The 26,600-nt window shown below is 45.2% G+C and overlaps 1 protein-coding gene across 4 annotated transcripts in view; it reads left to right on the top strand.

Moving 5' to 3' along the window:
* The window catches only part of Sash1 (SAM and SH3 domain containing 1), a 223,392-nt gene that overhangs the window by 40,560 nt on the left and 156,232 nt on the right, over positions 1 to 26,600 (top strand). The window contains exon 1 of one of the 4 annotated variants that reach the window (XM_030245255.1): positions 18,569 to 19,325. The exons of 2 other annotated variants lie outside the window; for them this stretch is intronic. In XM_030245255.1, the coding sequence (XP_030101115.1) occupies positions 19,191 to 19,325 (135 nt within the window). In that variant the 5' untranslated portion in view covers positions 18,569 to 19,190. Of the gene's footprint in view, positions 1 to 18,568; positions 19,326 to 26,600 lie in introns of those variants that run through there. One more of the 4 variants, NM_175155.4, reaches the window with a different exon arrangement.

Raw genomic sequence — 26,600 nt, 5'->3', positions numbered from 1 at the left:
ACATATGCTTTCATTTGAGTTCCTCGAACTAAACTTTGGAATATGATTCTTTCTCTCCCCTCTAGTCAGCAACACTAAGGTGTTCTCAGTTCAAAGGAAGGAACAAGAAAGAGCAGAGAGCACGGGGGACAGGGGACATAGAAGGAACTTTTCTCTCTTAAGTACCAAGGATCTTCATGGGGAAATAGTGTATATGATTTCCTTTTTAGGGTCTTGGATCAAATCTAGGGGTTTCGGCATGCTAGAGAAGTTCTCTACCTATAGGCTGCGTCCCTACCCTCTAATTGATTTTGTAAATCAGGCAGGGATCTGCAAATTTTCACGGGACTGCTATTTATTATTGATATCAAATGAAAGTTAGAGTAACCACTATGGCAGTCTATATAATCATGCCTTGTGCCTGGAGCTAGCTAATAATATTAAGTGCTGAGCCATCTCTCCAGCCCCTAGAAGGCAGCATTTTTTTTCCTGATGCAAATAACCTTACTATTTGGTCAGTTTTATATGACTTTGAACACTGGGACCCTAAGAAAGACATCACCTATAATATCTCCCATGAACACTTGGGGCTCAAGACAAGGGAGTATATTCTAGCCAACCCTCTTCTTGCTGCTCCTCTTGAACTAAAGGCACCGTGGCGGTGATGTCTGAAGGAGACAGAAAGAAGAGTTGAAAGGTTTTCTTACCTTGTTAAATCAGTGTTTTGTCCTGGCAAAAATCTCAAAACTCAATGCAACCTGCCAGCAGCATCCTGGCCATCGTATGATTTCTGGATCCCCGTTCTCTGGCCCAGTGGGTGCGCCCCTCTCAGCTCTGGGGACACAATACTCCTTCTGTTCACTCACATCTTGGAGCACTGGGGTTTTCAAACCAGAATCACACAAAGTCCAAATGTTCCTTCTACCTCAAACGTCCATTACTGGTCCCAATGACTTGTCGGAGTTGGATGTTTACTCCAGGAGCTTGGGTTGTATCTAGGTTTGGAAAGCAGTCAGATGTAGCTTCCATATCTCCCTTTGGTTCCTGGAAGTCTTGGGGACCCACCAGAGTCTTAGCAGCACCAGCACTGGGCTGACTGATCTCTTGGACTTTCAAGTCACCGAACATGAAGGGAGTCGCTCAAAGGTTGTTTTCAGTCTAGACAGGATATGAGGATAATAGCAGAAATAAAAGTTCGTGTATTCACGCCAGGAACAAATTAAGTGGGTACGTGACGCAGATGATATACGTCATGGTGCTATTGACGTTGAGTGACCCTCAGTCCCTGCCCACTTCAAGGCATGGTGCCCAGATTAATTGGCTTGTCCAGAATGAATTTTGTGATTAGCAGAAAGCTCTCAGGAAATGGTGGGCAGTGTGAATTCAGACCCTTATGTATATTATTTTTCTTCTCTTGGCATTAAAAGTGAGGTATCTTAGTGTACAGATCAAAAGCGTGGACTTGGCATGACCAGTTTCTGAGAGGTTTTGATGGTTTTCTGTCATAGATTATAAATGTCTCTGACTGTAACCTGGCTCCTCCTTCTGTTGAGAGGACGCAGGTAGAATCAATCAATCAATCAATCAATCAATCAATGCTTTACTGAGATCCTCAGTCCCCCCCACAGTTGGGCATGACAGAATTGTGGGACTAGGTCTGTGTCTCTAATAGGTAAGCACTCGCAAGAGCAAATGAGAATGTGTTTGCAGTAAAGGCTGAAGAAACCAAGGAATAGGAATGTTTCGCAATGCTGCCACTCGGGCCTCCAGGAATACGGTTTTGATCAGACACAGAACTGGCTAAGTTTGCAGTGGATTCTGAGTCAGCCAGAAAAGGACAGGGTCAGGGGAAATGGCCAATGGTTCGAAAAATAGTACCTCTTAGTGGAAAACCTAGAGATGAACAGTAAAGGAGGCAGACTCTGTGTCCAGGAAATTCTAGCGGGAACTTGCCCAGAGGCTAAGTAGTTGTCTTGGATGCAGGCATGAGATTCCAATAGCATCTACAGACCTAGGCAATTATAATACTCGTCCAAAGAGGAGTTCTTGGTCACCCATGACACCCTGTTAATCATCAGACCTGAAAAACCAAGAAAGTGAAACTCCATGGGTGGATCAAAAGAGGTGGTTCTGAGTATCGATTATTAGCGCCGAGCTTTGAGGCCATGCTTAAAGACTTATGGCACTGTGGACTCGATGGTTTAGGCTTGCTGTTGTTGGATAGACTCATTTGCCATTTGCAAGCTATTGGCATGCCATTCTGTCTTTCTGCAAACGCTGCTCTTTGTAAACCTTCTATGACATGCTCCATTGTTTGCGGGGGACGGGAGGAAAGGGCAGGTGCATTGAGGAATGCTCACAAGGAAGGTGAAAGGGTACACTTTCTATCGCTGTTCCCAGAGGAACTTTCCCTTCATCCCTCAGTCTCTGGAACCCAGCCCTTCCAGTTCTGGCAAGTGTTTGCTCAGGGAGCCCAGGCGTGAGTGAGAACTCAGACTTCTTAAGTGCTGAGACTTACTGACTATACTACACACTGGGATCCTTGTGGTCTAAAAGACCTGTTAACGAGCCTCGGTTTCTGTCATACCCATTTACTGAGGTAGCCTGCTGCCTGCCTGCCTTTGCTCCCTTTCCTCCCTCCCTCCTTCCCTGTTTCTTTCCCTCTTTCCTTCTCTTTCCTATGGGTCTGCTAGCAGTTGAATTTGCCTCCATGAATACATGAATCTAAAAGTGGAGGACTAGCAGCCCCGTGTTAGAGTGTAACAAGTAGGTTGTATTACAAGATATTAAGCTGGACATAGGGACGTGCTCCCGTCATCCGGGGAGGATCTGGAGTTTAAGGTCAGCCTTGGCCACGTAATGAATTGGAACTCATCCTGAGTTCCAAGAGACCCTGTCCCCCAAAATAAATTTTAAAATAGAACTCAAAATATTTCCCATCTAAGGGAGGGCCCACATAGAGTAATTACCGTGCAAGTATTAGTTGCTAACAGTAACAGTGTCTGTCATTAAGTAAGCATAGTAACAACACAGAAGACTTTTCAAAGATAGTTTAATTCAAATTTCCACCATCTTAATATGTCAACAGTTTCTGTTTTATAGTCACTTATTCGTTAAAAAAAAAAAAAAATCCAGATCTCCTACCACACGTTGCAAACACTTGCATAGGATGTTTGTGAGCCCGCCTCACCTGTGTGCTCATGCTATGTACTTTATTTCTGAGGAATGTTTCCCCACAGAGGCTCATTAGCATGCTCGTGACATGTGTTTCCACTAACATCTTAATCTATACACATTAAGCCTTCAAGACACCGTATCACCATTGATTCGGCCATTCTTTAGTTATAAAGTGGGATGTTTCTTTGCAAATCTTCAATATCACATACAATCCAATAATAAACCTCTGGGCAGAGCTTTTGCTCCAACAATTTACGGGAATAAATGACCATGATTCTGAATGCTGGGTCAACGGATATGAATCCCGCCAGATTTTGAATCTTGTCACAATAAACAAGTTACAATTTTCCTTACACCAGTCATGTTCCATTGGCAGCTTTTTGAAGATACTGTTTGGTTTCCAGGTAGAAAACTTTGGAATGCTTTTAGTGTCCTCAGTGAGGTGTACATTTCAGGCCTGGGTATGTTGCTCAGTGGTTGAGATCTTGCCTAGTATATACTAAGGACATATATATAGCACTGTAGAAATAAAGGGAATAGAGAAAGAAAGAGGTGGGGAGGGAGGGAGGGAGGAGGCAGAGGGAGGGAGAACACAATGCCTGCATTTTTTAAATGGGATGATTTCTACTATATAGAAAATATAGAACTGCCACTAAGTAGGAAAGGTATTTCTTTGGTTCTCAGTCTTTCAAAGCCTCCTTTTAAAGCCAAGTGTGGCACATACATACAATCTCTTTACTTGGGAGGTAGAGGCAGAGGATTAGTAGTTCAAGGCCATGCTTGACTACATAGTAAGTACAAGGCCAGCTGGGGCTATGTGAGTCTGTCTCCAAAAAGCAAAGGTAAAATCAGGACTCCCTTCTGTTTGGGGCCTGAAGTCATTTCCACTCTGTCAGCGTCCACTTGTGGATTACAGAATATTGGGGATCAAAAAGACCTTGGGCATTTCCTTTAATGCCCTTTTGAGTTTAGGATAAAGGAGACCAAGGGTGTGAAAGGTGACGTCACTTTAGATTGGAGACCAGAAAAGAGAGTCTGAACCAAGACCCTCTGGGAAAACTCTGCTGCAAGGGAGGTGGCTTTCTTAGTCCCTGTTCTGTTGCTGTGAAGAGATACCAGGTCACAGCAACTCTTACAAAGGAACACATTTAATTGGGACTGACTTACAGTTCTAGAGGTTTAGTCCATTATCATCATGGCGGGAAGCATGGTGGCACATGGGCAGACACAGTACTGAGGTAATAGCTGTCAGCTAACATCCTGATCTGTATACAGAGAAAGAGAGACACTGGGCCTGGCTCGGGCTTTTGAAACCTGAAAGCCCACCCCCAGTGACCGACTTCCTCTAACAAGGCCACTCCTCCCAATCTCTGTCAAATAGTAACATTCTTTAATGATAAACATTCAGACACAAAAGCCTGTGGAGGCCATTCCTATCACAGTGGCCCATTGCTAATGTTAAAAAGAAAAAGAAATTAACACTGCTGAATAGTGTACTGACTTCTAAAAAAGGGAGCCTTATGTCTGTCATTCCTCATTAATACAAATTGCTATCACCATCGTCTGTGTAATCTTCATCATTATTTCACCACCATCATCTTCATCATCACTATCATCACCATCATCTTCATAATCACAGTCCTTATCTCTGAGGCATTATTTTTATCAGAGCTTTCTCTTAAATCTTAAGTCTCCCACTGCAGTAGTTTTGGTTTTTTGTTTGTTTGTTTGTTTGTTTGTTTTGAGTTTTGTTTTGTTTTTCGAGACAGGGTTTCTCTGTATAGCCCTGGCTGTCCTGGAACTCACTTTGTAGACCAGGCTGGCCTCGAACTTAGAAATTTGCCTGCCTCTGCCTCCCAACTCCCAAGTGCTGGGATTAAAGGCGTGTGCCACCACGCCCGGCTCTTTTTTTTTTTTTTAATTTATTTATTTTATGTATGTGAATACACTGTCTATCTCTTCAGACACACCAGAAGAGGGCATTGTATCCCATTACAGATGGTTGTTAGCCACCATGTGGTTGCCAGGAATTGAACTCAGGACCTCTGGAAGAGCAGTCAGTGCTCTTAACCACTGAGCCATTTCTCCAGCTCTGATCTTTGATGTTCTTAAACATTTTTCTTTAAAACTCCATCACTACTTTTATTTAAAATGAACCTATGGAAGATGGCATTGTAGTGAGAAACGGAGCCCACTCACCTCATGATACAGAAAAAGTGGAGGGTGGGGCGAGGGAACCAGGGACCAGTATAATCGTCTTCAAAGGCACATACCCAGTGTCTTATGTCCTCCAACTAAGCCCCAATTCCTGACATTTCCACCATTTCTTACAACAGGGCCACCACTGGGGACAAGCTGCTCAATTAGTGAGCCTAGGCAGCCTCGGTTTGTATTCGGTTTGTATAGCAAACACCTTCTCAACTCTTTCCTTCAAGTTTGATCCTGTTGCTTTGAGATGGCTCCTTAAAGTACAAAAGTCATCCTTAGGACTAAGGATATAGCTCAATGGTAAGGCCTGTGCTTAGCAGTCCTGAGGCCCCAGCTGAGTCTGCCCTGCCGCGCCCAAACTGAGCAAACAAATTAAAAAAAAGAGAGAGAGACAAATTCTTGCACAGTCTGGAATGAGTCAGTATAAATGATCAGCTAAGGCGAGTTTATTTATGGGTTTACTGGTAAGCGATTAGCCTGTGCCTTCACTCTTAGGACTTCTACAGAAAGAAGCAGGTTCTGCTTATGTTGATGAGCAAAGCAAAGCTCTTTCTCCAAAGGTTCCTTATCTATGCCACAGTGAAGAATGCTTGGGCAAATGAAGACTTTTTTTTTTCTTTCTCTCCCATGTGTGTTCCATTTAGATCAGGAAACTGGCATCTCAGCCTGGAAGATTTCGGGCCAGATGTTGGTTTGCTGGCTGAAAGATTTCCTGCCCCAATAGGTGACCTCTGGAAGCAGAATAGGCTTTTTCTTAATGGGTAGACTGTCCAGATGACCTAATTTCCAGAACAAGGGTTCTTTGTGAAGTGTCTCTTTGCTATTAGAAACAACATCATCTGATTTTCGAGAACATTCATTAGACAGAGGGTAGATAGCACCTAGTTGTTCCATTTATGAGCAATGAGAACAAATTAGGCCCAGGCACGCCATTAAAACATTTTCTTTCTTATATTCACTGAGAGAGAAAATGGTAAAAAGAGAATCTGGTGCCTGCTTCCCAGGCGACTTTTTTTTTTTTTTTAATTTCAAACCCTTTTCAGGCCAGCCCCCGCCATAGGAACAGTGAGTGGTATATACTTCCCTAAACAGGGAACTGTTTCACCAAACTCCACCAAGGCGTTAATTAAAGAGGCCCTTCTGACCCACTGTCCTGTAACTAGAACCTTCTGTCTCCTCATGTGAGAAGCTCTTTGAGGCAGTCCCCTGCGCCACCTCTTTTGATGAGTTTGTGACAAGGCTCATTTATTAATATATGCAGTTGTGTAAGGACTCTCAGAGAGGCTGCAATAACTGAGCTGTCCCCCTCTGCCTCTATCTGTATGTGTGTGTCTGTGTATCAATGTGTGTCTGTATGTGTCTATCTCTCTGTGAGCCTGAATGTGTAGGAGTGTCTGTCTCTCTGTGTATATGTATATCTCTGAGTGTGTGTGTCTATGTGTGTTTGTGTCTCTGTGTCTGTATGTCTATATGTCTGTGTGTCTATGTGTGTCCATGTGTATCTCTGTAAGTTTGTGTGACTGTGTGTTTCTGTGTGTCTTACTGTATCTGTGTGTATGTGTCTGTGTATGTGTGTCTATGTGTGTATGTGTCTCTGTGTCTGTATCTATGTGTCTGTATGTGTATGTGTACCTGTGTCTCCCTATGTGTGTCTATGTGACTGTGTCTTACATGAATCTGTGTGTGTGTGTGTGTGTGTGTGTGTGTGTGTGTGTGTGTGTGTGTCTGTGTGTTACAGGAAACTTGATGTAAAAGAAAGGATCCAGGAGAATAAAACAACCTTGACGATCTCTAGGAGAGTCCATTAGACTCCACTTTTCATGGGAAGTAGGGAAAACTGGATCTCGTGAGAAGGAAGAGCTACAGTTCTGAGATTCTAAAATCATAGAGGTTTACAGCTGGAGGGACAGTTGGAGTTCTTTTGTTCGCTTTGTAACGGACAGTGGGCGAAGGTTACTAGGAGAGAAATCAAGTTTCGTGCGATCCAAACTCTGGACTCCTGCACGAGGAACAGAGCAGAATAAAATCAGCCACGGAGAGCTGATGCAGGCATGGGCATCCTCGAGTCATGCCTATAGCAAATTTCTTAGGCTTTTAAAAAATGATTAGTGAAAGAAATATTACACTGTCCTTTTAAATTTTGTGCTGAGCCAACACATGTGTTTTGTTGTTGTTGTTGTTGTTGTTGTTGTTGTTTTCGTTTTGTTGGGTTTTTTTTAACAGAACGTTATACCAGAGTCTTTAGAAATGAAAATTACTCAAGGCTGAGGAAGTAGCTGACTGTGTAAAGTGCCTGCTGAGAAATCACCAGGACCATAGCTTGATCCCCAGAACCTACCTAAAAACTTAGAAAGAAAGGAAGAAAGGAAGAAAGAAAGAAAGAAAGAAAGAAAGAAAGAAAGAAAGCTAGCTAGCTTAATGCATGCTTGTGATGCTGATGCTGGGAGACAGAAGGATGCCTGGGGCCTAATGGCTAGCCAGCCAGCCCTTACCCCGCATGCACAGTAGGTTCCAGGCCAGTGAAAGACCCTGCCTCAACAACAGCAGCAGCAGCTAAGAACTCTTACAGCCTGTAACTCTAATTCCTGGGCATCCTCATCCCCTTCTGACGTGTGGGCTCCTGCATGCACCGTGTGTATCACATACACTCAGGTACACGATGCCTGAAAAGGACCCAAAATTTCCTCTGGGCTCCTCACTAGAAGCAAAACTGGTGCCCAATGTACCATGACACTGAGACAGTTCGAGGACGAAATGTAGCAGTATTAATCAGATGTTTTTAATTGAATGGGGAATTTTTTTCCCACCAACAAGCATGTTTCAGTAACAGAGAAGCAAGTAGGCATTCTCATGAAGTTCACAAAATAGACAAGATTGATGAGCCAGGGTGGGTGGTGATGCTTTCCAGCTGCGCTCTTTTTAAGCCTGTCTTTGCATACCTTAGAAATAGCACAATCGTCCTGGTGGCGCACGCCTTTAATCCTAGCACAGTGGCAGGCGGATTTCTGAGTTCGAGGCCAGCCTGGTCTACAAATAAGGACAGCCTGAGCTACACAGAGAAACCCTGTCTCGAAAAACCAAAAAAAAAAAAAAGAAAGAAAGAAAGAACACTATCTCTGGTTTTTGTTTTTTTAACATTCTCAAAAAGTTTAAGTAAAAAGATAAATAACAAGATCTTGATTCTAAGTATCAGTCTCCATGTGTTCTTTTTTCTTTTTGAGGCAGGGCCCTCGCCTACAGCATAGTGGCTTTCCTTCCCATCTTAGTTTACTTTTTAGTTTATTTTGAGTTGGATTCCTTTGGTTCTTTGCTTTCAACAAATAGCACTCAGCTCTAGCTGCTCACATTTTTGGTCCTCATAGGTACCCATACACAACCTACTAGAATCTTGCTTCCTGCCAGTAACACATGTTTCTGAGTGTATTCCTTTTGAGTGGCTGTGACCAAAGTTCCCGGAAGAGACAAGTTCAGCAAAGAAGCTGATTTTGGCTCATGGTTTCAGAGGGCCATACTCCACCACAGTAGGAATGACAGTAGAAACTGCGGACTGGAACATCCAGGTTCACATGCAAAAGAATCCAGTTAGCAGAGGAAAAGCTAGAATCCCTTCCTCACTTGGGCATCATGGAATAAACAGAGCATGCTCAAAACAAGTCTGTGCCTTCCAAAGTAGAAGCAAGTGCTATGTAAATATCCTATACAGAGCTATACACCTAGTGGCTCAGTCTCAATACTTTTGGGGGCTTTCCCTCAGTGCACTAGACCACGCCCACTCTTGCTACTTTTTTTTTCTTTCTTCATAAATACTATCATCTATTTATCTATCTATCTATCTATCTATCCATCCATCTATCTACCTAGCTATCATCTATCCAGCTATCTGTCCTCTTTTTAACTATGTGTCCCTGGTGCAGTCCCTTGTTCTGCAGCACAAGAGCTTGGCGTCAGATGCCCTCTGAACTCCAACCTGCAGCCTGGCACTATGCATGCTCTTCCTTTCCCTTCTTTTTTTTTTTTTTTAAATCTGTCTTGCATATTGACCATCTTAGTTAGAATTTCATCGCTGTGAACAGACACCATGACCACAGCAACTCTTATAAATGCAAACATTTCATTGGGTCTGGCTTACAGTTTCAGAGGTTTCATCTTTTATTGTCATGGCAGGAAGGTTGGCAGGCCCAGGCAGACGTGGTGCTGGAGAGGCACCTAAGGATTCTACTTCTTGAACCACAGGCAGCAGAAGGGGACTCTCTTGCACACTGAGAGGAGCTTGAGCACACACATCCTCCAACAAGGCCACATCTCCTCCAACAAGGCCTCACCCTCTCTAACAAGACCACACCTACTCCAATAAGGCTACACCCACTCCAATAAGGCCACACCTACTCTAACTAGGCCACACCCAGTCCAACAAAGATGCACCTACTCCACCTAGGCCACACCATATAATGGTGCCACATCCTATGGCTTTCAAACACGAGTCTGTGGCAGCCATAACTACTCAAACCACAACACTGGCCAAAAGCCCAAACACGCTTTCTATGACTGGACTCTCTCATTTTTTCTCTGAAGCCTCTGCCCCTTCCACAATGCAACACCTCCTGACCACTATAGCTGAACATGCCAACATTTTGATCTCTAACTCGAAAGGCTTGACGTTCTTGCTTTTCCCTCCTCGCTGTGCTGTCCCACCCCCACCCCCTCCAAGCTTCCAAGATTTACAGATTGCCCGCCCCGCTGTTCCCCTCTCTAATTCTGATGACATTGCTCTTGGAATCCCTTCTATGTCCATTTTTAAATTCTTTAATGATAAAATTAAGAACCCAAATGGGACCATCAAACTCCTTGGTCTCAGTAGCAGAGAAGGCAAGACAGAACTGATGGCATCAGGAGTGTGTGACAGACTCCGCGTGGCAGCAGGCAGGACACAATGATTATGTTCAGGAAACAGGAGAGGGCACGACCTCCAAAGGCCTGCTTCTTGTAATCTACTTACATCAGCCAAAGTTCCAAGGGAGCACAGCCTTCCAGATAGTGTCTCAACCTGGGAACTCAGGGTTTAAGTGAGCCGTAGAGACATATTTCAGATTCAAACCAGAGCTCTATATAATGTGCCAGTTGAGAATTACATATGGCTTTAGGAATTTTCTAGGCTGCCTGGGCATGATGGCATACATTGCCATTCTGATGCCTGGGATGTTAAATTAGAAAGATCTCATATTTGAGGCCAGCTCAGGATGGAGAGTGGGACCCTGACTTAAAGAACAAGTGACTTAAAATATTTTTTAAAGTTATTTGTATTGTATGCGTGTGTCCACCTGTGAATGTGTGTGTGTGTGTGTGGTATGTGCTCATGGTGTTCAGGTGACTGTGGAGGGCAGAGGCCTCAGATCATTTGGGGTTGTAAGCACTAGGCACTTGTGAGCTGTCTAACATGGGTACTGTGAACTGAACTCAGGTCCTCTGCAAGAGCAGCATATGCTCCTAACCGCCGAGGCATCTCTCCAGTCTGATTTTCATTGTTACATTTGTTTGTTTGTTGAGATGGGTCTCACTCTGTAGCTCCAGCTGGCCTAAACCTTATTATATGGACCTGCTGGTCTGGAACTCACAGAGATTTGCCTGCCTTTGCCTCCCAAAGGCAATCGCCACCACAAATGGCTAGTAGTGTGATCTTAGATTATGGAATGAAATAGCTGTGATGTTACTGTTGTGTCCAATAGAGTCACTCACAGACAGACTCTTGAGATTTCTATAGCAACTACCACAGAGGAAGACCTGTAACCGGCCAGGGTTAGAAGTGCTGTTGCTTCTCATAGTAGGAGAGATTTCAGCTGGGGTTAAAGAGATGACTCAGAGGGCAGGAGAACTTGCTGTTCTCATAGAGGACGGATCTAAATGTGGTTCCCAGTACTGACATAGAGAGGTTAACAGCCATGTAGAACCCCAGCACCAGGGGATCTGTCATCCTCTTCTGGTTTCTGCAAGCGCCCACGTGCACATGTTTTTATAGGCATGTGTGCATAGGCACACACACACAAATAAACATATCAATTAATAATAAAATGTACAAATAAAGAGATTTCAGAGGAATGTAGACTCTCCCATTCTTGCTTCATTGGCCTTGTCATCTTGACTTTTTGTGACAGTATTCAACTTTTTAAAAAGTTCTCAAATTATTATTTCATGTCTTTCCTGCATGTATGACTGGTCTCTATTTGCATGGCTGGTGCCTGTGGAGCCCAGACAGCTTGCTAGATCCTATTTAGTAAAATTGGAGTTACAGATGGTTGTAAGCCATCATGTGGGTGCTGGGAATCGAACCCAGATCGTCTGGAAGAACAGGCAGCACTCTTAACTGTTGAGCCATATCTTCAGCCCATGTTTTCATTTTTTTTTAATTACTCCTTACCTTGCTCTCAGATTTTTTCTCATTTCTCTCAAGTATTTACAGCAAAACAGTAGCAACCGAACCAAATCAAACCAAAAAGCCAGGCACTTGATTTTGCATGGAATTGGATCACGTTTCAGGTCTTTGTGAGAAAAAAAAAAAAAAAAGAAATCATTGGAAAATTTGTTGGAGAAAAACATTTTAGCCTGTCAGATGCCCCTGGAATTTGGTTCCCCAAGGCACTGTGGAATGCCCTACTTGGGAGTGCCAGAGAGGAGACATTACCGATGAGTGGCAAAATAATTAAATGGGCTTCTCTGTTTTCATTTGCTCAACTTCAATGCCAAGCATAAATTGGGCTATTTATAATCTCTCAATTTTAATATATGCTATACAAAACAAGTATTTAACTAATTTGTTAACTAAATTTTGTTCTGAAGAAAGGTGTCATGCTTGCAGAGAGTCTACTTTAGTGTAGATACTTAATTTTCTGCCCTTTGAAACCTGGGTGTGAAAATGTGGAAGCCTGGGATTCTAGCATTCAGGAAGCTAAGGATATAGAGAGTTTAAAGTTTACGTAATGAGGCTGCCTCTCACCCAAACAAAGCAAGCAGCAATCAAACAATCAAAACACCCTGAAAAGTAGCTTCAGGCAAGTAATTCCATTTTCTTCCCCTTTTCCTTTTTTCCTTTCTCCTTTCCCCCTCTTTTCCTCTTCCTTGTGCCTCTTCTTCTCTTTCCTTCCCTCCGTCCCTCCCTCCCACCTCTTTTTTTTTTTTTTTCAGACAGGATCTTAAGGAAGTTCAAGCTGGCTTTTGGTTTCTGGTTTCCATGCCCCTGCCTCTCAAGACCTGGGATTATAGATGTGTGAAACTACAGTTGCCTGCTTATCTCCCCACAGCATCTTTAATCAGTGATTTCTCCTTCCTTCCTTCCTTCCTTCCTTCCTTCCTTCCTTCCTTCCTTCCTTCCTTCCTTCCTTCCTTCTTTGGTGTTGAGCCTTTAATGGCCAAACCTTCTCTCTAGCCCTAATCAGTAAATTTAAAAGTTGCATATCTATTCATTTGTGGGGGCACACTGGTGTAATTTTTCAATATAGTCTGTTAAAACTTTACATTTTCTCAGCGGTACCCCACTTTTCTTGTTTCGCTTGCCCAAAGTCTATCACACTTGAGCCCACAGCACCATCCCCTGCGAAGTGGCATGTACAGATTGCCTGGCCAGGCATGAAGGTACAGCCCTCTCATCCCAGCTCTCAGGAGGCAGAGGGAGGTGGAACTCTGTGAATTCAAGATCACTCTGGTCTACAGAAGGAGTTCCAAGCCACCCAGGTCTACATAATGAGACCCTTTTGAGACCCTGCCTCAAAACCAAAACCAAAACCAAAACAAAAACGTAAGATCTGAAGGAACACACAAAAAAACGAACTTGTAGATGATGTTGTGATTGTGCCCTCAAGACGGGAAGAACTGCTGTTGGTAACAGAGTAGAAAATGATAACAGAGGCTGGCAGTGAAGATGAAGGAAAGTGGATCAACTTGACCCAGTTCTAGGAAACCATCAACTGGGCTCATCTCTGTTTGGGGTGGGCATGGTACGGATCGCAGGAAAGAATGAAGCAGGTGGGGAAACGAATGGAATGCAGGATTCAAATGGGAAGGAGTGAGTTAGGGGTCCAGCTCACCGGATGAACCCTTGACCAACACGCTCAAAGCCCGAGACACTCAGGGGGGCGGGGGGGATGTATGGGACTGACCAGCTGGCTCAGGAGTTAAGAGCACTTGCAACACCACCTTGAGAACCCAAATTCAGATCCCAGTGACCACCTAGCAGGCAAGGAGTGACCGGTGCTATTCACACCTCTAACCCTAACCCTGGGACTGGGGAGTGCAGGGATAGGAGGATCACTGGGGGTTGCTGGCTGCCAGCCTATTTGAAAAACAAAACAAAAAATAAACCAAGAGCTTTGGCTTCAGTCTGAGACCTGGCCTTTATGGAATTGGGCACAGAGTACCCACAGGCACATATTAGCCTCCCACCCCCGCTACACACTTAAACACAACTTAAACACAATGCAAAGGAGCTGGGTGGAGGTTTGAATGGTGAAGGGGAATCCTCAGGGGTTTAAGAATGTTGATGTTTACAAGACTTGTTTGTTTGTTTGTTTGTTTTGAGACAGGGTTTCTCTGTGCAGCCCTGACTCTCCTGGAATTCAATCTATTCTCTAACTCAGAGACCCGCTTATCTCTGCTTCCAGATAGCTGGTATTAATGGCAAGTGCCACCACACCCAGTCATAAAGTGTATCTTAATTTTAAGCACAATTCCAAAGAGAAAATATGCTTAAACATATAACTGTCTTTACTGTTATTTTTATTATATTCACTGTGAAGGCTGATGAGAGATGGGTAATACAGCTTGGTGGGAGAGGCTGGGCACACGAAAATGAACAAACACCCAAAACACAGAAAAACAAAAACAAACAAAAACCATAGAGTACAAACGGAGGTGACTGCAGAGTCCTTGTGACCACACCCGGCCAGAGGTAGCCTCTCAGCTTTGTGACTCATGACCACATACCAGGGCTAGGAATGACTTCTTGTGACCCAAGATCTTAGGTATGATGAACAAGGAAGGAAACTCAGATCTGGCCTCACTGGATGAGTGTGGGTCTGTTTGTGGGGAGGGGCTGGGAAAGGGGGCAAAGTTCTACTGGGTAAAGATTCTTGCATAATCACCAATAACCTCACAACTCTGAAAACAGACGGAGTTTCCCTCTTTTACATAGGAGATAAATAATTTGCCAAATGTTTAAAAAACATAACCGTAACTTGTCTCATTACTGATATTTGTGCTTTCTGGGTTGGGATTTAGCTCAAGTGGTAAAACACTTACTAGCAAGCCTAAGGCCTAGGGTTTAGTCCTCAGCTCCAGGGGATGGGGGTGGAGGGCTGGGGGCAAATTAATATTTGTGCTTTCTATGGTAAATCTGTACTTTCACCACCACACTTCCTGAAGTCCAGTTGCCTTTCTTGTTGTTGTCATGACGGCTTACTCAGACTGAATCAAGAAACCTAACTACCTTGCAACTTCCAGTGGTGTGGCCTGAAAACTTGGAATCCTGACTCACCGAAAGAACATTCACAAAAAGTCATTATAAACATGTATATGTAGTCCTGTGTTTTATAATAACATACGTGTAACATATGACATATGGTGATAATATGTCAGCCATTTTTAATACATTTACTTGAGCTGACCACATTTATTTGTAATGGTCCAGGCCTGAAATCCCAGCACTTGGGAGGCAAAGGCCAAGGCTATCCTTTGCTACATAGTGAGTTCAAGGTTAGCCTGGGATACTGCCTTAGTCATTGTTCTATTGGTCTGAGGATTCGCTCACAAAAGCTCAATTCTTTTACTTATTTATTTTTTGAGGCAGGGTTTCTCTGTATAGCCCTGGCTGTCCTGGAACTCACTCTGTAGACCAGGCTGGCCTCGAACTCAGAAATCTGCCTGCCTCTGCCTCCCAGATGCTGGGATTAAAGGAGTGAGCCAGCACCATCCTGGCAAAGACTCAATTCTTAATCCTAATCCTTTCAGATAGCACCACTCCCTGGTGATTTAGCATTCAAATACGGGAGCCAAAGAGGGCCATTCTTATTCAAACCATCACCAGGACCACAGAAACTCTCATAGAAGAAAGCATTTAATTGCTTTTTGTTTCAGAGGTTTAGTTCCTATCCTCCGGTGCAACAAGGCCACACCTACTTTAACTAGGGCTCAACTCCTAAATCCTCCAAATCCCTCCAAACAGCACCACTCTCAGTTGTCTAAGCATTCAAACACTGGAGCCGACAGGGTCCATTCTTATTCAAAGCACCACCATCCATAATATCAACAAACAAAAGCATTGGCCAAGCTGGAAGAGAGCCTGGGTGGAAAGGGCATCGTGGAGCCATAGGATCTTAGTGTTCTCTCTCCAGAGTTTACACTTTCCTTACCTTGACAGGGTTTGTGGAAATCAAACATAGACCAAAATCAGATGAAAAATGAAGATGAGGGATGATTGTAATTCTTTGATAAAGGAAAAGGAATAGTTTAAAGACCTGGGAAGGCATTTGTAGGAGAAAAGACTCATTTTCGGGCAATGTTTAGTTACATTTTAAGTTAGTTCATGAAATTTGATAAGGAGATTCAGCATTTACTTATGTTTGTTTGTTTATTATTTTTGAGTGTTTTATATAGCCAAAGCCAGCCTTTAACTCCTGATCTTTCTGTCTGTGTTGGGGTGTATAAGCTTAAGTCATTAAAAATAGACAGAACACACACACACACACACACACACACACACACACAAAGATAGATAGAGACAGAGAGAGAGAGACAAACACTTCTGTTTCACCTTTATTATTATTATTATTTTATTTATATGAGTACACTGTAGCTGTCTTCAGAGATTCTAGAAGAGGGCATCGGATCCCATTACAGATGGTTGTGAGCCACCATGCGGCTACTGGGAATTGAACTCAGGACCTCTGGAAGAACAGTCAGTGCTCTTAACCACTAAGCCCCTGGTCAAAATTATCTGTTCCAGAAGTAGAGGGGTCACTAGACAGTCAGGCAAAAATGTAATTTGCCACCATAGACATAGCCATATGCCCACCCCCAACATATTGTCTATCTCCTTCCCCCAGCCAGGTGAGAGGCACTGCCAGGAAAGGGAGCTCACTGTGAAGCAGATTAAAGGGCAGCCTGCTATAAGCGCCAAATGCTAGCTAAGGTTCAGATGTAGCTCATGTGTTACAGCAAGGCCTTGCTAGCTTTAGGTGACCTGGAAGCATCCTGGCCTCTGAAGGGCCAGCCGGGTAGCAATTAGCTTGACTTTACTTCCTCTTGGATAGGGAAACGGTAGCATGGAAAGGCCCTCAGGTCATCTGAGTCAAAAAGACATAGAGTCCTGATTGGTGTCTGGATGGGTTCTTCTTAGACCCAACCCCACTCCTGCTTGCATAACTCACTCTGTAGGCTTTTATGCAGAGAGCAGACTGCATGTCTCCACCTTAAAGATCCCTATAAAGTCTATTTTCCTTTTCTCACCATTTATTTTGGTGTCTTTATAGATAAAACCATTTTCTTCCTTAGTGGAGTTTGTTTCGACTCCTAGCATCAGACAGCACCAGTGCAGCTGGCAGCTGGGACACAGGTTTCTCCGACGACAGGATAAACCAATTCAAGACAAATTAAGTTCGAAAGGCAGGTTTATTGGGGGGCAGCTCTCAATCGGTTCACCAGTCCCAAGGAACAAGACCAGGGAAAGTCACCATGCAGAAAGGAAGAGGGTGGGGGGGGGGAGAAATTAAGAAAGAGGATGCAGAGAGAGAGAGAGAGAGAGAGAGAGAGAGAGAGAGAGAGAGAGAGAGTGAGTGTTGAGGGAGAAATAGACGGAGGGAGGGAAGGACGGAGGAAGGAGAGAAAACAAAATGTCTGATTATATAGGGAAGAGCCCCTGGGGGAGGGGAAGCCCAGGTCTGGTAGGCTAGGGCCAGGCAAAGGGGACTGAGGGATTCTGGAAAAATCTAGAGGCCAGGTCCACTTTGAAATGTTAAATGGGCACCTAGTTCACTCCTCCCAGCCCTGAATCCCAACATCTGGAACTGCATTAGCCCAGAGAAACTTCTGGCCTGGCTCCACTGATTCAGACTCTAGGGCTCTTCTTCAGTTACTACACTACACCACACACACACACACACACACACACACACACACACACACACACTACCCTCCCAACCAAAAAAGTTTGAGAAGGGGTGGTAAAATCTTGTGTGTGTACATTCACTTATACACATACCTGTGGACGGCAGAGTGATGTCAGGTGTCTTTCTCTACCATACACCACCTTATTTTTTGAGACATGATCAATCTCTCCATGAACCTGGAGCTTACCAGCTGTCTGGAATGGCAGCCACTAAAGCCACGAAAATCCCGATGTCTCTACTTCCCAGCCTTATAGGCCCATACTGCTATGCTAGGGTTTTACTTCTTTTTACGTTTTGACATTGTGGGTGAGAGCTATTCACCCATTACTTAGACTGCTGTTCTCAATGTATGAAAGCTGAGAAAGAGATGAAGACACTTCAGAAGTAATTGTTCTATCCGGGGGACCCTCACTTCATCCCCTCTCCACTCCACCTCCTTAATAAGGGGCAGATTCCGTGGGTTTCTTTAGTTTCACAAAGTGAGCAGCCACAAAATCAAATAGGATAGGCACTGTCATCTCTTAGAAAAAATTTTTTGATTGGTTTTTAAAAGGAGGAGGAGGGGGAGAAGAGGGAAAAAGGACCTCTTCAGGGATATTTCCCTCTGGCATTTTCACTTGATTAACATATCGAGGCCTGAACTGTGCATGGGCTTAGCGGCCATAAAATTAACTTTTATTTTGAACATACCCCTTGCCTGTTTCTTCCACGTAAAACAAAACAAAACAAAACAAAACAAAACAAAACAAAACAAAACAAAACAAAACACACCCTTACAGCTCAGAGAGGGTCTCATTTAAGTATCCGAAAACCCTAGAAGTGCACAGCACTGCGGCCACTCGGGAGCCGAAACGCCCGGACTTACGACCCAAACAATGGCTCGTGACCAGGCGAGCTTTGTCACACTTTGTTTTCCAAGAAGCCTGACAGACAGGACTGTAATTCCAGGGGTTGTCACCATACGGACTCCTCTTAAACTCGAACTCAGCGAGCGGCTTAAAGATTAACTTTCTGCAGTTTCAGTGGCGGAAGGCGCGGGTGAATGGCGCGATTGGGGACTTGTGCAGGGCCCCGGGCCCGTGGCGCGGTGGCGCTTTCAAAAGGCGATTTGTTGGCCAGGCTGAGGCTCATTTCCATGCAAAGCGCCTGACATCAGAGCACCTTTTGTTGCTAAACGCTTTCTTGAGCCTGGAGGGGAGGGAGTCATGTGGAGTTGGAAGAGCTCATTCTAAAGAGAGGGGTCCAGGACTAATTAGCCCGGGTCCACAGGCGTCACTGTCCCCTGCCCAGCCCTGCACAAACTCTCCAGTAGAGGCGAGTGGTGTGCCACCCGGAGCCGGTCCCCGAAGCAGGACGCAGCACCCGTGCGGTGTGGCTCTTGTCTCCCTGGTCCCGTGAACTCCCCGCCGCAGCCAGTGTTGTGGACTCTGCTCCAGCTACCCTGTTGCTGCGCGGGGCCGGGCTAGGAAAAGTTTCTGGAGTTGTCAATCGCGGTCGCCCGGGATCGAGGTGCCAGTCCTGGCAGTGGTGCTCGTACCCAGCGGAGCCTGGGGCATGCGACGCGGGGGCGCGGCCCGGTGACGCCGCGGGCGGGGAACTTGCGCCCCGTCGGCCGACGCGCTGCTGCGAGCGGTGGGCAGCGCGGGGACCCGGACGCGGACGCACGGGGACGCGGCCATGGAGGAGGACGCGGGAGCTGCTAGCCCGGCGCCGGAGCCTGAGCCGGAGGTGGATCCCGCCCGGGAGCTGGAGCCCGAGGCCGGTGTCTCCGAGTCAATCTCCCGCCTCTGGACCGACGTGATGGGCATCCTGGTGAGCTACCTGGGGAGGCAGGCGGGGGAAGCGGGGCTCACCCCTCGCCCACCTATTGGTCACCCTTCTTCTTTCCGCTGTATTCTCTATATAGGGGTTGAAACTGTAATTTAGAAAAACCAAACCAAACCAAACCAACCAAACAAAAAAAAAAAACCCCTACTTGTCGGGTCACATCAGAGACACCTCTTGAACAATCGACTGTAATTAGGGACACCTGCTTAGAAAAGTTGGCGTGGAAAAAGCCAGAAAGAGTAGATGTAAATACTACTTGTAAATATTTGGCGAGTGGACTCCTCATGGCCTCTCGGTATTGATGTTTATCCGCACAGGGCTTGTCCTGTGCCCATGAGAGGAAAACAACCGTTTCCTTGTGCAGAACTACCACGGTGTTTACTTGCTCTGCCCTCAGCTCTTCTAGTTTGTAGAATTACAGGATATTTGTTTTATATGTTTGGCGCTGAGAACAATAAGGCATATATTGCTGAATCTGTGCTGATAAGGGGTTTTGAACTGCCGGGCGTGGTGGCGCACGCCTTTAATTCCAGCACCTGGGTGGCAGAGGCAGTCGAATTTCTGAGTTCGAGGCCAGCCTGGTCTACAGAGTGAGTTCCAGGACAGCCAGGACTACACAGAGAAAATCTGTCTCGAAAACAAAACAAAACAATCCCCCAAAAACAAAAACAAAACAAAAACAACAACAAAAAAAACCCAAAATCAAAAACAAAACAAAACAAAACAAACAAACAAAAAAACCCAAAAACCAAAACCAACCAACCAACCAAACCCCCCCAAAAGAGGTTTTGAACTGGCCAGTGGTTAAAACTGCCTATGGATTTATCTTAGTTCTGGAAAGTAGTTCTACTGAGGATGAAATTTTACCTTGGATGGATAGGGTGTTAGCCGTGTCTCTGGTGTTAGCCGTGTCTCTTTAGGAACGATATAGTTTTCTTCATAGTGGTTAAGGTCTTGGGCTTTGGAGCGAGTTAGTCTGGTTCAAATCCCTGCTCCCCAGGGTTTTAGCAGTGCCTCTTTGGGCACGATACAGTGTTTAGTTTTCTCCATAGTGGTTAAAGTCTTGGGCTTTGAAGTTAGTTAGCCTGGTTCAAATCCCTGCTCCCCAGTTGTCTGTCTACAATTACCATATCAAGGTCATTCACTCCTGACTCTCCAATTCACTTGAAAAACAGGAAGACATGTGTCTTGGGTTTTATGAGAGGCACTATGTCCATGTGTATGATGCACTCAGCATATTGCCAGATGAATGGTAGATGGTCAATGAATACAGCTCTGTATATATTTTTTCTTGCAAATAGAGCCTATGTCTCATCTTTTTGGACATCTTGAAGTTCAGTGTATCTCATTTTCCTGGGTTAAAGATTTCTGTCTGTGCTTTCAAATACATAATAAAAGACATATTTACCTACGTTAGAATTTTATGTATGTATGCTGTGTACGTAAGTCTTTTGGATTTAAAATCTGTTGCGTTTCCTAAACTTTTTCAGAGATACATACAATGCTCAGTTGAATTGCAGGAAATCAAGCGATTGTTTTGTGAGTGGTGACAGACAATCTTAAGTTTTAGACCGGCAGACACCTTATCTTGGTTCTTGCCCAGAAGCCACTCTGACTTTTCAGTCAGAGAATGCTGGTTTGATAGTATCTCCTGTTGCCATCCTTTAGGTGGGTGTGCCCTGGGTGGGTGGGTGGGGGAGGGGAGTGCTGGGAAAAGTGAAAGTCACACCGAGTGCTGTTTGGGGAGGAGGATTGGCAGGTCACCCTTTCTGAATATTTGCATCCCTTTCCCTGGCAGATTCCAGCCCTGTCGGGGTAGCTGTAGCTGAGTGTTCTTTGGCTGAGGTAAAAGAAGGGGTGGGGCCCTAGAAGATCAAACCTGGTATTCAAAGAGCAGATGAAAGAGAAAATAGATGTTTTCTTACTCAGCCTGGAGTTGAGTGTGAAGCAGGAGAGAACGTCAGTATGGTCCAGCCCTTCTCCTGTCCTTTATACAGTCTCCATTTCCTTTGGGACAAACGTTGGGCATTCGGTAGTAAAATGCAGAGAGGTAGACCTGGCTGCCCTGCCTCTGTACATACTAGTGGGAAGGTCCTATGTTATGAGGAGGGCTCTTGCTACCACTAGAGAGCTGCCTTCCACGTGTTTATTAAAACCTACATCTTTGGGGCAATATTTCAAGACACAGAGGTGACGTTTGGGTGGCTCCGTTTTTGTTGAAACATGAGGTACAGTTTCTTTTATTTTGTGTTTTTAATTATGGAAGTCTACAGTCATCTGAAGGGTTTGACTAATGGCCTGTACATTGTTGGTGACAATGTTTGATCTGACTCCAGACCATTGCCTATCACCCTAGTAGGTGAACACCTTTGTAGGTAGAAGAGCAGGACCCTATCTCTGAGAGTGCTGAACAATGAGAGCCCCCCCACCCCCACCCCCGTTCCTAACAGGGCCAAGGCAGGGGGAGGGTGGAATTTCTACGTTATAATCTAGGGAAGGCTGTGGCATGGCGTCATTAGTTAATTTATTAGCTCTAATTCAGTAAACAAGGTATGAATATTTGAGTTCACAAGAACACCTTTTTGCTTATAAATTAATTCAGTCAGTGCACAGATAAGCAGCAAATGGTTGCTTTCAGATAATTGTTAACAAAATACTTGCTGAGAGAATAATAAAACAGTTTAAACCATGGAAAGTAAGCAGTGATAGAATAAATATCACTAATAAGTCAATACAGAAATTGTAACTGAAGAGAGACTGTCTCATGGAAAGCTCTACTTCTCATTATCTGGAGAGTGGGGTCGGCCGGCATCTGAACCCAGTGTTCAGGTCCCAGTGCCTGGAATTAACTGGGTACTAAGAGCATAGTGTCAAAGTCAAAAAAGAACTGTGTACTTGTGAAGTACAGAAGTCTCATTAAAATATCCCTATAACAAGTTCCTTTTGAGGGTGCTAATGAATTCTGGTCCTGCAGAAGCTAACATTTGGGCAATTCCATCAGCCAAACCAAAATCCAGGCGCTTCTAAGGTAATAGCAAACTGTGAAATGTGTGTGAATCCTAAGCACAAACATGCCATTTCCCCGCCCCCCTTGGTATTACAGTGTGGCCAGGCCTAGATTTTCAAAGCATAGCACCTTTCCCTATGGCATGATTCAACAGATGTCTGCCCAGAAGTGCAGAATTATTCAAGTCCCATATAATTGTTTTCTATTTACCGTGGCTACCCTCAGGTTCTTGATTGGGGACAATACTTGGTTTTTTGGGTTTCTTTTTGTTTTTGTTTTTCGAGACAAGGTTTCTCTGTGTAGCCTTGACTGTTCTGGAACTCACTCTGTAGACCAGGCTGGCCTCGAACTCAGAAATCTGCCTGCCTCTGCCTCCCAAGTGCTGGGATTAAAGGTGTGTGCCACCACGCCTGGCCAATACTTGGTTTGAAGAGTGGGAATTGCCAAATTTATTTAAATGTGGTTTAGATATGAGAAGTTTTCTTCTCTTTTCTGGTTTATTTTATTTTTATATTTTATTTTTCTAGGACTGCTTAATCTTGTGGCAAATGGGAATGGTCATTTAGTTTTGGCCTCTAGTAACTGAGGACCTCTAAGGCTAAGCCAGGCTTCATAGCTACTAACTGGTAAGAAGTTTAATTAAATCCTTCTTGTTGCCAGGATCCTGCAAGGCACACCTCCCCCAACCCTGAGCTTCCTCTGTCCCCTGCAGACTCTGTAGTTTATCCCCAGTTCCTAGCACTGCACTGAAAATACCCATTGTGTGGAAAGGTCCCGAGTCTTAAGCAAGTTGTGGAAAACTGCAGAGTAGACAGGAATCCTCAGAGTTATTGTATTTAGATGTCTTGCTGCATACTTCAGTTTCGAAATAAAGCAGAACCCAGACCTTCAGTGAAAGGAGAAGAAGAAACTAAAGAATCCATTCCTGATTCTTTGTCAGGTCAAGTGTGGGGGAGGAGAGTTGTTAGTGAGATCCTGAGGGATTTTAGAAAGGTGACTCCTCAGGGAACAGTTAGTTCATTTACAAGTACCCTTGGGAGGTGTCTTGAGTTAAGCCTATCAGCTAATGATCTAATTAAATTTACACATTGGGATTTGAGAGTGGGGCCTGGAGGGGTGGCTCGCTGGGTAGCCTGCCGGCCTAGCCTGCCCCAAGGAATACCAACCACATCATCCCAGCCTGGTGTGATGGCCTACAGTCTTTCCGCCCAGCACTCCACTGGAGGCGGAAGCAGGAGGGGCCGGAAGCTCACGAGTGTCCCTCAGCTACAGGGACCTGAGGGCAGAGATGGGGCTGGGGTAGGCTGCAGTGGAGTACCTTGGCTTAAAAGTACTCTGACCTCGCTGGAATCTTTCCGTCTGTTGAAAGCCTGTGCCTTACCTGCGCAGGCTGGGAGGGTCCCCAGGTGAGTTTGGTTGATGACTTGGTCCAGGTAGTCCCGAAGGTTACTTGTCTTCCTGAGAAAACCAAGCCAAACCAAACCAAGCCACAAAGCCCAAACCAAGCCTTCAGAGTGAGAGGGGAAATTGCGTTTTCTCCTATAGGAGGCGCCTGTTCCCAGCTACCTCCGATCTTGGTCGCTTGCTGATTGGCTTTCATTGGCCATTCTCTGCCTTCTCTGGCCCTTTTGTTCCATCATAAGAACTGTCTCTCTTCTCTGTGGTTGGATGTGGCGACAGGGTAGAGGCAGCCCTTAGCAAGTGGGAGGATGGTGTTCCATTGCTAGACTGAGCCTGTGTGTACCTGATCCTGGATCCTTTCAGTAGATAAGAGCTGTTCCAACAAACCATGCTTGTGCCTGCATCCCGATTTGTCAGTGAAAAAGACAAGTCCTGCTAAAGCGGAGGAAAGCAGTGTATTCAGTCACGATGGCCACACTGGAGGAGGGGCATGTCAAGACGGACCCCAAGTTGGTCTTTGGGTACTGACTTGAGGATTAGGTTTAAATAGAGAGTGAAGCAGGCCTGGTCAAGGTGTGCTCCTGAAAAATAATGCATGTTGGTGGTAATAGACTAGCAATGACGTGGAGGAAGAAATGAAACACTCACAGAAAGGGTTTTTATACCAGCAACAACAGTAGAATCCTGCGAGTTTGGAGGCTGCAGTAGTGGGCCAGGTAGAGGTGATGAGAGCAGAGGCTACATGTACATACATTTCTTCATTATCTCTCCTCTGCCGGGCCAAGCCCCACGTTTGACTCAGCAATAACAGAAATGAAGGGTTCCCCACCAACACTTAGAAAGATCATATCCGAGTCCTCTTCTGACCTCTGTGGCCACCAGCACACAATGTGCATATACATAGCGCACACACACACACACACACACACACACACACACACACCAAATACAATATATCTTATTTTTATAATCTTGTATGTATGTAGCTCGGGTGGCCTGAAGCTCTTATGTAGTCCATGCTGGACTGAAGCTCATAGTCCCTTCTACCTTGCTCTCTCAAGTCCTGTTTACAAATGTGAACCACCACACCCAGCTACAAATGAACTTTAAGGAAAAAAAAATAATAATAAAGGCTTCATTGCTTAGTCCAGACCAGAGGTTCTCAACCTGTGGGTTGGGACCCTTTGGAATGTCAAGTGACCCTTTCATAGGCGTCACATATAAGATATCCTGAACATCAAATGTGTATATTACAATTTGTAACAGTAACAAAATTACAGCTATGAAGTAGCAGCAAAAATAATGTTATGGTTGGAGGTCACCCCAGTGTGAGCAACTGTGTTAAAGGGTCACAGCATTAGGAAGGTCGGATTAGATATGAGATATCTTTGTAGCCTGGTTGTCTGTTGTCTATTTTACCTGATAAAATTCACACTTGCTATAGAGTAGGTTTTTATAACTATAGCAAGAAAATCCTGTGGTTCATTTTTGTTTTGTTTTGGAGTACAAATTGAGCCCGGGGTCTCATATGTGCTAGACTAGTGTTGCCACCACCTCTGAGGGTCTTCCTGACTTATGGAAGAGTTTGAATGACTGGAGGCTAGAACTCTGGATGAACTATCCCACATAAACCAGTGCACCAAGCCTCTAAGACTTAACCGAAGCTTCGGGTGAGTTTTGAGGTAAGCTGTATTTTGGTAGCTACACAGGCACTGCCATGCCTCAAAAGTGTCCGCATTCATTTAATTGCCTTGGTAATGGGACCTGAGCATGGCAGCCCTGCTCACTGGCCTTGCTCCTTGCCAGCTGCCTACTGCCTCTTTTGCTTTGTTTAGCAGCATCAATTCTTTATGAGGGGGATGCCACCTGGAGACAACCTGTCCTGTGTCTTTCTAGGCACATTAGGCTCTGTGTTCTCCACATCTCCATCCAAGAGATTGCCCTTGCAGGCAGGGTAGCTCTGCCTCAGAGAGCGAAACTGGATGCTCCAGTTCTTTGTAATCAGTCCCTGGGCCGGGGTGGGGGTGGGGGGCTGAGGGATTGGTGGGGGGGGCTTGAGGGGTGGTGCTTGCCTATGTCTTGGATCTTTGAAAGCTGTCTGGTAGAAATGGGAATCACATGTATTTAGACTGTGCGCTTTCAAACTGAAGTTGCCTGTGTCTGCAGAGACCCCCTGCTGACCTCCCTGGGCATCTTGAGATTCCCTCCCTGCACAGTTGACTTAGCACCCAGTCCACTGCCGTCTCCCCCTCCCCTTCCTTTCTTCCTCTTCCTCCTTTTTGAGACGGAGTCTACTCTGTATTGCGAACTGGGTTGGAACTCACTATGTGCCCCACCCCGCACTAGCTTTGAAGTTGTTTCAGTCTTCCTGCTTCGGTTTCCAGAGTGCCTTGGTGGCCGTAGTGGCAGGGGGTAGGGGTGGGGGAGTGGGGTCGGGAAGGGGCGGCATGCCAAGGTGTCAACCTGAGAAATCATGCCACGTGACAGACCTGGGAGGTTTATTCTGGGGGGGGAGGGAGGGCAATGAGGACCTGGAGAAGGGGTAGAAGCAGACAAAGCCATGAGGGCAGAGAAAGTGGGGATAGAGAAGGACAGAGAGAAAGAGAGGCCGCCTGGGAACTCGTGGTAACTGAAGGAGGGAAAGAGACGGAGATGAGGGAGAGAGGGGAGTGGGGTGGGGTGCAGTCCTCTTACACCACCCCCACCTGGCGGCAGGTGATGACGTAACGGTTGCTAGGTCCCTGGGAGGAGTCTAGCGGAATTGTTTGTAAGTCACCAACTAGGATTGCAGATGTGAGCCCACCAAAATCAGGTTTTCATGATTTTGAAGCAGGTGCTGGCAGAAGGCGCGC

This window comes from Mus musculus, chromosome 10, assembly GCF_000001635.26.
Source record: "Mus musculus strain C57BL/6J chromosome 10, GRCm38.p6 C57BL/6J".
NCBI classification, from domain to species: domain Eukaryota; kingdom Metazoa; phylum Chordata; class Mammalia; order Rodentia; family Muridae; genus Mus; species Mus musculus.
Note: the sequence above shows the minus strand (reverse complement) of the source record. Positions and strands in the feature narration are given on the sequence as shown.